A 14288-nucleotide genomic window follows, 5' to 3' on the forward strand; every position below is an offset into this window, starting at 1 on the left:
TAGATCAGCCTGAATGTTCAACCTTGCACTTAAAAGATATATCAATTCATACTTTAGCTTGAAGTCGTCCCCCAATGGTGGATCGCATATGGTAGACAGCAACAACTACATCACCATGGACAGTGACTCCTAGTGGAATAACAACTTTTCCTTCTTGAACACGGAATTCCCTAAGGAAAAAAGCAAGCAGAACATTCTGCCTAAAGTGGTATTCATGAGACTCATAACAGAATTCACATTGAACAAAGCGTCATAACCAGCAGTTGAACCTTGCACTTCAGTATTGTTAAGTTGGGTGGAGTCAAAAAGCTCAGTGCTGGGATTAAAATAAAAATATTGTTCATATTTATTCCAACTTCTAAATGTAATGATCTGGCTATTCTTAAAAACTGTTTAATTCATAGATTATACAGACAACAATTCCTATAGTAAATACTATACAACTCATATGACTTTCACTGCATCTGCATGTAAGCTGTTTATGATCAAACATTATTGTATACTGCAATAGTATTAGCAGATGTGTAACAATCAAGCTGCTCAGAAGCAAAAGCAAAACTTCAGAGGAAGACACAAAATATCATACGGAATCCATGTACATTAGATGCATAAAAGGGTTGGCTAATTGATGTCAGTCTAAAGGGAGGAGTGTATGGATGGTTGGATGTAGGATATCCTTCAAAGCAGTTCAGGCAACTGAGATTTCTACCTCCCTGAAGGAAGCAGTAGCTGCTGAGATCCAATCAACATCAATCATAATTGACTGAAAGCCAGGGTGCCTAGGTATGTGGAATTAGCTCACCTGTGCTACCATAGATAGGTACATATTAAACAACCAAAGTGGGATTTTATCTGCGCAGTCAACAGAGAGGAGCTTACTTCATTCTTTCGTATTCCAGTGATGTTGTAAATATTCTAGTTTCTCCAATAAGGATGTCACAGAAAGGCCGACAGCCATTTCTCTGCTTGTTGAAACAGGGCACTGGGCTAAGAAGGACTGATTTGATGGTTATAGGCTTGCAGTGAGGCTGGACAGGTTTGTCTGTTATTAGATCACAAATATATCCTAAATACCTGCAATGAAAAATGGGATTCATAAAATTCTACATGTCTAAAATTCTGCTGACTATGTACTTTGGCTCTACAGGGAACTTGGTTGATTATCATAATGAAGATTTTCAACAGCAGTCAAGAAAATTTAATTTCTAATGCATGCTTGCAAATATTAATGTCAAAAGAGCAAATCCAGTGAAAAATCATGAATTAATCAAGGAAGAAAACAAATAAAAATATAGATTTGATACATTTGACTTAAAAACTACAGAAGCAAGCTCTCCCTGCCTCTAAGAGAATTAGTACTTAATATACAAAAGTGGCAAAATAAATTCATTTTCATTTTGCTGCTGCTTTTCTGGAAACCGTCCTTTCCTATTTTCAGCTATCCATCAACAAGCTGGGTGACAAGTGGCCCAGAAGAGTACTGGTCCCAAAATAAATTGCATGTAGCCCATGTTCAGCCTTGACATAGAATCAATTTTCCCAATGGTATTGTCCCCACTCCATGTGTGTTGTAGCCTAACTTCTATCAGGGGTGGGCTGCTACAGGTTGGCCTGGGTTTGGGAGAACCCATAGCTAACGTCATGCCCGGTTTGGAGAACCTCCAAATCCCACCCCTGACTGGCCCCGCACCCCCTCCCCTCCCCTCTCAGGAGTCTCCACATGGCCCATTTTGGATGCGAGGTAAGTGCAGGGCCCACGCAGAGGCTTGAGGAGGGGGGGTGGGCCTCCTAGAAGTTTCAGAAGGCCAGAAACATTTCCAGCCTCCGGAGGGCCTCTGAAGCCTGGGGAAGGCAGTTTTTGCATTCCCAGAGGATCGAGGAAAGCCTCCGGAGTCTGGGGAGGGCGAAAACACCCCCCATTATGGTGCAGGAGGCTGACTAGGCCATGCCCACGATGGCTACGCCCTCCAGCAACCAGGCAGAGAACCCATTGCCGAAATTTTTGAAGCCTACCCCTGACTTCCATCATGAGTTCCACTTGGGAAGATAGAATCAGGCTGAGGCAGTCTGATCTAGATGTTTCTGTCCAAATACACATTTTTCTACTTTTGAAAAGGTGATGGCTTCCTGTCTAAAACCAAATATTTATATTCTTTGGGAACAACTGGATTCTTGCCGCCACGTAATTAGAAGAACCTTACTTTAACAGGACTCTCTTGATATATGTTTGAGAATGCATCCAGAAGTACAAAAACCTTCAATAACATTGAATGTTTCATACTATCATTGAAAAACTTTTTAAAACACTTGCCAAGCTTTAGCCACTCAGCCAAATGTGATAAAACTATTCCCATTGACTTCAGTGCAGTTAGGAAGCTGTTAGAAAGCCAGTCTGGTATAGTGGTTAAGGCACCAGGCCGGGAGACCATGAGTTCTACTCTTGCATTAGGCACAACACAAAATGGATGACCTGGCATTAGTCACTCTCTATCTCAACCCTGGGAAAAGACAGTGACAAAAAATCTTGACATGAAAACTACAGAGATTTGTTTAGGTAGTCATTAGGAGTCAACATTCAAAGGAACAAAAATAAAGGTAGCTGTTGGTGTTAAAGAGCAATAGCAATAGGACTTAGACTTACATACCACTTTACAGTGCTTTACAGGCCTCCCTAAGCAGTTTACAAAGTCAGCATATTGCCCGCAACAATCTGGGTCCTCATTTTATCCAGCTCGGAAGAATGGAAGGCTGAGTCAACCTTAAGCTTGGTGAGATTTGAACTGCTGAACTGCAGCCAGCAGAAGTAGCTTCCAGTACTGTATTCTAACCACTGACTCACCACAAAGAGGGATGAGGTTGACTAAAATCTGGATCTAGGAACTAAGAGTCGTGGTGGTGCAGTGGTTAGAATGCAGCATTGCAGCCTAATTCTGCTGACTGCCAGCAGTTTGATTCTCACCAGGCTCAAGGTTGACTCAGTCTTCCATCCTTCCAAGTTCATATTATTGCGGGCAAGTTGCTGAGAGGGCTGTAAAGCACTGTGAAGCGGTATGTAAGTCTAAGTGCTGTTGCTATTGCTAAGTGAATTAGTATCCCCTGATATAATATGCATTGTACATGATTTGTCAGTCATAAAACACATTTACTATACCTTCTGTGGGATGGCCAGAGTACTACTCCAGGTCTCTTTGAATTTAGCAATTGAACAGCAGAAGCTGGATTAGAGAAGAGATGACAGAAACAGAACATTGCACTGACTAAGACTGCTGATGCCACACGACCATCCTGTCAGACAAAATGCAAAACCCTCAATCAGGAAAATTTCACCTTGCAAATAAGCCATGGTTTTTGGTTTTTTTTGTTGTTAAACACATACAAAGCCTTATAAACAAGATCTTCTCAATGATGCTTTGAAACTAAAACTACAACAGAAACTTAGCAGAAGCTCTTTTGAGATGCTTCCCTCTGGGAAAAAAATGTTCATAGGATTATTACACTGATTAAACAGAAACAAACATTTGACTTAGGTCAATTCTAATGCATCAAAGGATTTTTTTAAAAAAGTGTAAAAAGATTTAGAAATACACAAGTGCTTCCTATGCAAAGGAAAGACCATTAGACACTGACAGTGAAACTTCCTTCTTATGTGGTGTGATGGAAACATACAACAACGAGTTAAAAACTAGAATGGGATTATATTTGGCACTGTGGCTCAGCTGGAGATAGACTATAACAAAGCAAGTCCATCAAATAGAAGATGAAGAACAAATAGGGTAGAATATTTCTCTCATTTCCTCTACTGTAATCCAGAGGTGCAGCGGAAGAAAACAGCATCCTACCAATGGTTCCCAGCTATGCCAGAAGTGAGTCATCATTGATTAAAGTGTACTTAGAGTGTGTCCGTCACAACAAACCAGAAGCATTCAAATTACAGAGAGTAAGTATCCAATACTCCAATAATCAGTTTGATAGAGAAAAGCTCCCAGCTGTGGGATGTAGTCAGAGTAATCTAATATCGCTATTAAGGAGATAATTCTGTAACATTCCTTTCCATGAATCTTTGATCTTCAGAGCAATCTGATAAACAACTTCATGGCCTTCAAATGTGAAGGATTACAATGTTCTTGAATTCCATGCTTCATGGTCAACTGTGAGAAATTATAAGATTGGTAGTTAAAAATTATATTTGGAGGGCATCAGAATGGATATAGCCGCTGTAGAATTTAGTAAGTATATAATTTGCATGAAAGCCATATGCAGAAAAGGATGAATATGTGGTTTCTCCCCAATAAACAAAGCAGCAACTCAAAGAGATTTAAAGAGCTGTCCCTTACATACTGAGGCAATGCATGCTTCAGCTGCATTGCTGATACAGAGTTAGGACCAGAAGTGGTATTCAACAGGTTCTGACCAATTCTGTAAAACCGGTAGCAGAAATTTTGCACAGCCATTTTTGCAAAGGGGGCGGGGTTTCGGGAGGCAAAAAATGCTGTATTCAGTGTATAAGACACACCCAGATTTTCACTCTTTTTTTTTTTTTTTGAGGGAAAAAGGTGCATCTTATGGTCCTAAACATACGGTAGTTCGGAAAACCGATAAATACCATCTCTGACTGGCCATGCCCCCATCTATTCTATGCCTCCCAAGTCCCAGCTGATCGGGAGGAAATGGGGATTTTGCAGTAACCTTCCCCTGGAGTGGGGAGGGAATGGAGATTTTACAGTACTTCCCCTGCCAGAAAGTTGTTGGAGGTTGGCTGTGTATGTGGTTTGTTTGATGAGTTGACAATATAATTTTTAGGAGTTTCAACCCAGTTTATTTTTTGTAGATCTGTACACTGGTTATTTTATTTCTATCCACCTCCAAGAGTTCCTTAGGTGGATCAGTGGCTATATAAATTTGCTAAACAAACAAAATATTTTAGGGATTTGTGAGAGTTTCAGGAAAAATAAAGGTAAAATAAAATAAGTTCCATTGTCCTATGAAAGGCCATGGCTACACATCACACTCAAGCAAGATTATTGTAGTCTGATTCACGCATCACACCAAACCACAAACCATTCTTTACGAGTAATGATAAAGATAGCATTCTATTGGTTCAGACCAGTTTGCCTGAACCGGAAATTGTGGGTGCACCCCTCCCCCCATCCCAGTTCTATGGCATTCCATTTAGGCTGTTTTTCACCAAAAGTGCATGTGCGGAAGGCTGTGCGTATGTACAGAGGGGGTGCGTGCACTCACATTTGCAAACTTGCAGTGAAGGTAAGTGAATATCTCCCCTGTATATGATACTGTATATGAAGTTTGCCATTGTTTACGTTTGATATGAAATGATAAATAGGGAAGACTGTGCCTGTCGTATAGAATAAACAAGTATGGAATATACAACAATTTAAGTGCATTTTTTTAAAATAGTGGGATAAAATATTTAAATAAATAAAGATGGAATATGATAGACATGTGCTCACTATCCTGATATAGTTCTGACTAGCTTTTATCCATGAGAATTTACCTTGTGGGAATAAACTTTTAGTAAGATGTTCTTTAGTGTTTAAATATAGGTTTTGTCATCATTACAGTACTGTATGGTCCATGGTGCTCTCCGAGCCTAGTTGTTTTCTGCAAGACCAAGGACTGCTCAGTTGCATCCTGAGCTACAAATATTCTCTTCCATCAATTACACTACTATATCATGGAGTTTCTATGGGCAATACTGAAGTGAGAAATCAAATCTACCTGCCTATATCTGAGTCTTAACAGCTTCCCTATACAAATTGGATTAGATTTTAAGAGCTAGTGTCTTATTATTAATGAGCTTCCCTGCACCTTCTGATTTATAGCGTCTTTACTATAAAGTCTGTATCTAGAAGGCAGTGAGGTATGATTGTCTGATCTCCATATTATAATTTCAAGACTACACAAGTAGTCAAGAAAGAATTGAGTGTCAAAAGGCTGTTTACAAAATGGAAATAATGATGTTTCCCTTACATGGAACTCTATGAATCATCATTCTGTTGCAGTGTTGCGCCTTTGGAGAAATAGAAGAAAATGTCTTACTTCATTCTTTGTTATTTTAGGACGTACCTTATGAATCAATAACATGAATCAGAAGGGTAAAGAAAGAGGTATTTGGGGAAAAAATGCTGATTACTAGAAATCTAATAAATAGAAATATTATGAACTGAATTATAAATATACAGACTTTTACTCCAGGTTGACCACCTGGAATTCCATGGATATGGCAGTTGATCTGTATACTAGCATTCCTATACCACTTGGCATTGAAGAGGTCCCTCCAGATAAATTTATTTATCTGGTTAATAGCATCCTTGGGACAGGATGTCTTCATATGGTTTACAAAAAGTCATCAACAGCTGGGACAGCCTTACCTCTGGTGGCAAGTGACCATCTTTGAAATTGCTTGGGGGCAAATCAGGAGAATCCATTAAAAGTGGCAACAATGCCAATGTCCCGTATTTCTGGGAGTATAAGACGCACCAAGATTTTGAAGAGGCAAATTTTTAAAAAAAGTTTTTGCTCTCTGCAGACCTCCCCAAAACGGCCTGGTTTTTGTCCAAAAAGGCACATGAATAGCCTTTAGGAGGCTTATAGAGTGTTCCTGGGGCTGAGGGGCCAAAAATGAGCAAAAAACGCCCCATTTTCACTCATTTTTGCCCTCCCCAACCCCCAGCAGCACTCTGGAAGCCTCCTAAAGGCTACTCATGGCCATTTTTTGCAAAGGGGGAGGGGTTGGGAGGCCAGATAGACTGTATTCATTGTATAAGATGCACCCAGATTTTCACCCTCTTTTTTGAAGGAAAAAGGTGTGTCTTATACTCTGAAAAATACGGTAATTCAATTCTAGGATATGTCAGGTGTATCATCTCTTCAATCTGGTGGACTCTGATGGCCAGCTGTCAAAATTCTGTTGGTGGAGAAGGGGAATAACTTGCTTGATGCGTCTGTCATGGTTCTCAAATGAGTCATTTGCTTATGACATCATCAGATTTGATAATCTCTAGAAGTAGGTGCCATAGTGGTAAGAGGGGATGCTGCTAATAATCAAATATTAGAAATTGGGAATCTGAAAATAGGAATGACAGGAATATGACAGAAGAGTTATTGTATGTATTATTTTGATTATTTTAATGACATGTATACAAAAATGTGGATTATAAGATACTTGTTTGTTGCGCTAACAATCAAGGATGGCCCACACATTATTTCTCCTTTTGGGACCCCAGAGAAAATGACCGTTGGTTTACCTGGGTGCTGCAGGAGAGTCCAAGCAAATGTTAAATTCAGTCTATTCGCCCAAGGACTGAGTTAATTTTCTTAACCATGCCTCCTCTCCTCATTGAGATCAGTTTAAAAATGAATGCGGTAGCCTGTGATGGAATTGTCCATGTTGTGTGTTCTGTTGTATAGTAAAAGTTAGTCCTCGCTGTTACGAATGACAGCTCGGCAGCAGCCAGGCGCGTCTTAGCCAATCAGACGCACCTGTCAGTTGCCGGGCGAGTCTGAGGAACTATAAAAGGCAGACTCGTTCAAACTGTCAGTTGTTCAGCACCAGAGCAGACGAACACTCCAGTCCAGCTAGAGCTGCTTCTCTGCCTCTCTCTCTACACAGATCATCCTTCTGTTGCTACATTGTTAAACCAGCACCCTGCCTGGTTGTTACCTGTTACTGTTACAAGTTGTGTTAAAATAAATTGGTTACAGAGTTACCGGACACGAGCCTCTGTCTCATTCCTGAAGATATAATACTGGCGACGAGGACTGGGGACCTGTAACCAGAAGAAAAAGGAACCAACTGCCACTTCTCCAACCAACTGCTATGGCCGGAATGCCAATGTTTGCCCCTTTTGGGGTTGGAGGTGAAACCTGGGAGGCATTTCTTGAACGGTTTGAATGCTTTTAATCGCTAACAACCGTCAAGGTCAGTCTCAAGCGAGGAAATGTGGGTTCTTCCTTACGGCTTGTGGCCCAGAAATGTTTGCCACCGCAAGGTCCTTTGCTGCCCCTAGAGCGGTGTACGACCTCACCTGGCAAGAACTAACAGACGGATTGCAGGCATACTACGCACCTACTCCATCTCAAATAGCCAGACGCTTCGCTTACCGCAGGCAAGTCCAAAAGCCTGCAGAAACGGTAAATCAATTTTTGCAAGCCTTGAGAGTTGCTGCAGCGCAGTGTGAGTTCCCAGATCTTGAGGCAAATCTCGCAGAGCAATTCGTCTGTGGCCTAAAGGATATTTTTCTCAGGCGTAGACTTTTGGGCAAGCCTAAGGTCACATTAGCTTATGCCATAGACGAGGCTCGCGCTGCGGAGTTGGCAGATTCATCCTCCAACGAAATAGAATGCTACCTCGCGCAGATGACGGTTGCTGGAGGGTTACCTGCCACTCAAGCCTCAACCGTTCCAACTCCTCCTCCGCTCCAGCAGCCAACGTACATTACAAATCTAATTGATGAGCTAGCCCCCCTGCCTGACTATCTACAACAACTTCAGGTAGATAGACTTGGAGCACAACCCCGCCGTCAGCAGCCTCGACAGAGTCAAGCCATCAGCCGTTTCCCTTCAAACTCCTCTGCTTGCATTGGCTGTGGCGGAGCGCACGCCCGGGCTAATTGCCCCTTCAAGGCAGCGGTTTGCCGCCGCTGCGGAAAGAAAGGACATTTAGCCCATGTCTGCAAGGCTTCACTTCCTACTCCTTCTGCAGCAATCGAGCCACCTCCTCCATATGGTCCTCCTCCACCCCCGCCGAAGAGCTCGCAGCAGCGGAAACCTGCTCAGCGTCAAGACGAATGCTTTAACATCAATCAAGCTTCTTCGTCCCTGCATGACACCTCCATCAACTCATCCTCACAGGGTACGGACAAAATCAATATTAAAATACTGATTGAAGGGAAGCCGTGTCAGATGGAAGTGGACTCCGGCTCATCAAAATCCCTTCTTTCTTGGGACACTTTTTCTATGTTGTGCCCCCACGTGAATCGCTTGTCACCTGTGTTATAATAAAGATCTGTCTTGCACATGGCTCCTGCGTGTCAATTCCCTCACAACAACAACCCACGCACGTTACAATATGTTCTGCCAACAGAAGAATTGCTCCACACAGCCTGAGGCGATCCAGAGAAAAGAAGGAAGCCCAAGGCGGGGTTGGACTCTCCCGCAGCGCTCAAAGAACAACCATTCAGGTAAGCCAATGGTCATTCTCATGTGCGCTGCTTGGAGATTCCAAGCAAGGGACATATCCAAGCTATCCCAGAAAGGGAAGAAAAATTACCCAGGGTGTCTGGAGCTGCAACTACCCATTACAAAACTCTCTTCCCGAAGGAAGCCTCGGCGCAAGCGTAAGAGTCAATGCGATAATGTCTAATAAACAGAGTTGGAGACGACCAGGTGGCCACCCTACAAATTTCCTCCACTGAAGTTTGCATTGCCCACACAGGTGTAGTCGCGGCACTCCTCATGGAGTGGGCTGTGATTCTAGGTGATATCGCCCTGCCCTGGTACTGGTAAGCCAACTTAATGCAGGCCCTCAACCACCGGCTAATGGTTGACGGAGACACTTTGCGTCCCATGGATCCAGGCTGAAAAGAAACAAAGAGTGATTCGGAGTGGCAAAGCTCCTCCGTCCTCTTGATGTATCTGAGAATCGTCCTTTGCATGTCCAGTTTGTGCCAGGTGCATTCCTGGGGATAGCGAGGACGAGGACAAAAGTTGGGAAGAATCACTTCTTGAGTCCTATGAAACAAGGAGTTCATTTTAGGTAAAAACGCCGGATCCAACCTGAGGATAACCCCGTCAGCCTGAAATATGCACAGGTCTTGTTGGACCAATAGAGCTGCCAGAGAGGCTACTGGAGAAGCAGGCTGGGACCCCTCATCTACCAGAAAAGGGGATATGTCCCTTTGTGGGGAGGGATGAATTGGGATCTCCTGAGTGGTGTAAAGGACTAGGATCCCTGGACTGATGGCCCAAAGAGAGAGAGGGCCTCTGGGCCCTCTCAAAAAAGTTTTCAAGGGCTCAATGTCTGCAGACCTCGGCCTTGGATAAAGCTTTGCTGCCCCTGGGATTGGGAGTTCCCTTCCCCTTCCTGCACTCCTCCATCTCAGGGGGATCTGGCCTAGTGCATTTGAATGGTTGCTCCTCTTGTGCCCTCTTGGCTCCTTCCGCCATGGTTACTTCAGCTGGGAAGGAGGCTCGCAGTCTGCAGTTGCATGGAGGGTTTGTCAAAGCAGCAGGCCTGACACCTGCATGAACTGTGGTTTCAAGGTGCCTCACAGATACGTCCGATGGACAGGAGTATGGCCCAGGGGGCCAAAGCTCTCCTAGGCTGTCCACTGGATTCTTCTTGACGGAGGAGGCCTCGCCGGAGGCCCGAGCTAAGGCCAAGCACTCCCTCGCGGCTATCTACTGGCTGGGAGGAAAGCGCAGCAAACAGAAACAGCCAGGGAAAAAGGTGCGCAAAAAAAATGCCTCCCAAAATGGCCACCACACTTTTCAGGCAATGAGGGAACTGTCGGGCACAAAACGGAACCTCTGCCGAGGACCCCGACCAGCAATTAAGGTGGAAAAGACAGTTGTGGAAGCAGGAAGCCTCCTGCTTTCCCCGCGCTCGCCAGCAGCCGCTGGACAAGCGCCCTGGCAATCGCAAGCTCTCCGAGCAATACGGAGCTTAAAAGCCCCTAAATTTCCTCACCAGCAATTTTTGAACAAAAGGAATGAAAGATAATTACCTGACTAAACACTAAAGACCAAAATAAAAAAAATCTATTCTGATTAAGGGAGGGTTTTCAGTCTATTCACACAAGAACTGAGAACTTCTCAAACACGCATCCGAACTGGGCTGGACTGAGTTTTTAAACTGACCTCAATGAGGAGAGGAGGCATGGTTAAGAAAATTAACTCAGTCCTTGGTTGAATAGACTAAATTTACTTGAACTCCCCAAGCAGCGCACTGAAGAACTGAATAAAGCATATGAGATCTTACTTAGAGAAAGCATTATTGTTCTATATTTATTATATTTACATCACTTAGGGGTGCAGAGATTGAAGACAACTGAAATTTATTCTTGGTCTTAGCTGGCTCACTAAAAATAACTTCCTATTATCACTGTTGTTGGAGAACAAAGGCCAGGTTCCAGGTTTAGGAGGATAGAAAAAAATATTGAATCATGGATGAGCAGGACCTGATATGCCAAGTGAAGAACTAAGTGGCACACAATTTTATGAAGCCTGCACTCAAAAATCCAAATCCCATGAAAATGCCTTTACTGTGTTTTAGGGAAGTAAACCATTGTTACCTGATTTGCTTCCCCAGGGCCTAAATTATACCCATAATTTCCTTAGTCTCAATATTCTAGTCAAGCCATAAAGCCAAAACAACAACAATAAAACCATGTTCTACAATGAAGATGGAAGGGAAGTTTGCTCAGCTTGCAAAGTCATCTTAGTTTGCAAAGAAATGGGATGCCCTCATTCTGACACCCTTTTCTCAGAAACCTCTGGTATCATTAAGGTATAAAAGAAGAGTAATCCATGGCGAGTAGATGTGACTTCTAAAATGGTATGTTCAACCTTCCAATCTGCATTATTGATTGCTGGGAAATTTGAAAAATACTGACAGAGTTAGCAAATCAGTTAGCAAAAAAAAGTATTGGTGTATCTGAACATCCTTATTCATAGTATAGGAGAACTGCAAATGTCTCTCCCTTCTGAAATTGTGTTCAGGAAAGATATTAACAATCAAGCCAAGGGATTATATAGGGGTGCTGCTATTTAACTAATGCTTTCCTTCCTTAATCTTTTCTTAAAAAATCATTTTAGTTTTTGTGTTCACATGTGGGATATGATATTATTTTAAACAACCATTCACCAGCACAACCCTTGGTACTTCCTTCCACTCTTTCCAATATGTTCTTTCTGCCTTAAAAACCTTCTTTCTCATCCTCATTATAGCAAAAATTATCTAAATTAGAAAAATCAAGAACTGCATAATAACTTCATAAAACATGAGCAATTAGTGACCTGTGCTAAACTGATTAGCACAATCAGTTTAGCACAGGTCACTAATTTTTCATGTTTTACCTAAATTGGAAGTGCTGCTGATCCTTTTCAGAAGACACTTTTTACCTGGAGTTTAGGTTTCCTGAGTTTCTCTATTATACATAGTTATATGAAAGTGCTATATTCTCTATTACATTGAGTAGTTGTGCATTGCCCGATATGTGTGTTCATTTTCTCTGAATTGGCTAAAATCCTCAAGAAAAGGATAAATTATTTCTTAATGGTACACTATTATACTATCTCTTCTTTATTATGGCAAGAAGCCTTACAGTGGGTTTAGTCTCTATTTTGATTTTTCTGCTTTTCAGACTCCAAGCAAACTTTTGTGTGGGCGCCATTAAATCACTTCTCTAAATACTCTACTTCCCCTATCTTATTGAAATAAATGCTTTAAGTGTATTGAATTCTCTACAGATTGCTTAAGATCCTGACCTTAGCAATTAGCAAACTGTTAATTGTAACCATTGAACAGTTCAATGGTCATCTGATTGCTTTCTATGCAATCATTAAGGCATAAATTGAATTAATGAATTTTATTGTTTGGATTTTAATTTTAACAACTTAAACGATCCTACTAGAATTAACATTCAAGACTGTTATAGAATTGCTAGTCATCTCCTGATATCAAATGTTTATGTAAGACGTAAAAGGAAGAATGATATCTAAAGTACTGCTCAGGGCTAATGTGCATACATTCCGTGTTGCCCATGCAGGGTGCGATGCCATTTTCAGACCTAAAATAAAGTTATGGAAACATGTTCTAATATAGTAGCACTCCACATGGATCATGGTATTTTTGACTCAGTGCAAATGCCAGTCCAATTTTTGAAAGAACGTCTATAATACACTGCATTTTCCAAGGAACTAAAAGGTCTGATACAAAGACTCTCCATGCAACTGAGTAGGTGGTAAATACTTTAAGCAGCCGTTGCTTTAGTTCTAATGTGTTCAAAAATATAAAGTATTAAAATACTGTCAGGCTGCTTTTTTTTCTATATAAACAAATGAATTGCCACTTTGGAAATCCATTCCTAACATTCTCAGATAAGATTTGAAAGAGGGATTAGGATGGACAATTGTTCCTCCAGTAATATCTGTAAAGTTTCCAGGAACAGCCACATAAAACTCCCCAAAGATACATTGATCATCAGTATCTATAATATGACTCCAAACCCAGTCATATTATGGATATTGCATTGTGGTGGTGCCTTTGATACAATGCATTCAAGATGTCTCTCTTCATCTATAACATTTGTGATACGATCCATTGCTGATGCTGACACAGCACTTTCACCTTTTCTGAAAGTAATAAGGAGCATTCCAGAAGAAAGCAGTGATGAAAAACCAGTATCATGAGTTTCATGATGTAATTGGCAAGATGTTGGAAATGATACCAAGTTTTCCAATTACCATACTGAAAGCACTATTGAGATACTTCTAAATTCTCTAAGAACACAACCCTATAAACTAAGCAGTCCATTTTTAAAAAATATTTATTATTCACAATAGTTATAAAAATAAAATGCTGCAAACACCATTATAGGGAATACATCTTCCATTGAAATGAAAATTGATGATTTTTTTATTAGAGACAAATGTGGATCAAATACAAAAAACTGCAGGAATAAAATTACAGGAACATGATATTCCATGTCTTCCACTTTTTCATCAGTAAAGCTATAAATATCTAGCTAAGAGAAAACTCAAAAGCATTACAGGCTCTTATCAGATTTGACAAAGAAATATCTCAAAATGTTGCAGTGTCTGTCGACTTTAGCACTGCCCTCCGCATATTGTTGCCACAAGTCAATTTTCAATTTTTAGTTTTTCTTTATATCGTTTGTACTCTACATCAGTATTTTTCCAAAAATCAACAGTCTATATTCGTTAAAAGGACATTAATTTATGTCAAGCTTTATATTTCAAATATTTTTTTCTATATAGATCTACATACAAATGGTTACTTACTGCTTGACTTACCATACAGTGAATGACACAAACATTTTTGGGATTCTGCTGCAACCAGTTATGCATATTCTTACAAACAGCATAGAGATTGTGGAGACTTGGTGCTTGTCTAATTGGCCAACTACATTCAGATACCTAAAGAAGCACAGAGCGAAAACAAGTCAGAACAATAGTAACAATCTTCTGGGTTTGCACAGTATAAAAGAAAGTAGAAAAAGGTCAGGTAGTTTTGAGTTTGGCATATT

General features: G+C 41.2%; 1 protein-coding gene across 4 annotated transcripts in view; it reads right to left on the reverse strand.

The window, feature by feature from the left end:
- DNAJC6 (DnaJ heat shock protein family (Hsp40) member C6) overlaps positions 1-14288 on the reverse strand; it is a 73888-nt gene that overhangs the window by 25121 nt on the left and 34479 nt on the right. For 3 of the 4 annotated variants that reach the window (XM_087719524.1, XM_087719523.1, XM_087719521.1), the window contains 4 exons: positions 14044-14178; positions 3152-3285; positions 880-1074; positions 53-170 (listed from right to left, as the gene is read on the reverse strand). In XM_087719524.1, coding sequence (XP_087575650.1) covers positions 53-170; positions 880-1074; positions 3152-3285; positions 14044-14178 — 582 coding nt within the window. The remainder of the gene's footprint in view (positions 1-52; positions 171-879; positions 1075-3151; positions 3286-14043; positions 14179-14288) is intronic. The other variant, XM_087719522.1, reaches the window with a different exon arrangement.

The sequence above is a fragment of the Thamnophis sirtalis genome, unplaced genomic scaffold, assembly GCF_051295495.1.
Source record: "Thamnophis sirtalis isolate CommonGarterSnake01/CBP01778 unplaced genomic scaffold, rThaSir2_p1.2 scaffold_7, whole genome shotgun sequence".
In the NCBI taxonomy this organism is placed as follows: Eukaryota; Metazoa; Chordata; class Lepidosauria; order Squamata; family Natricidae; genus Thamnophis; species Thamnophis sirtalis.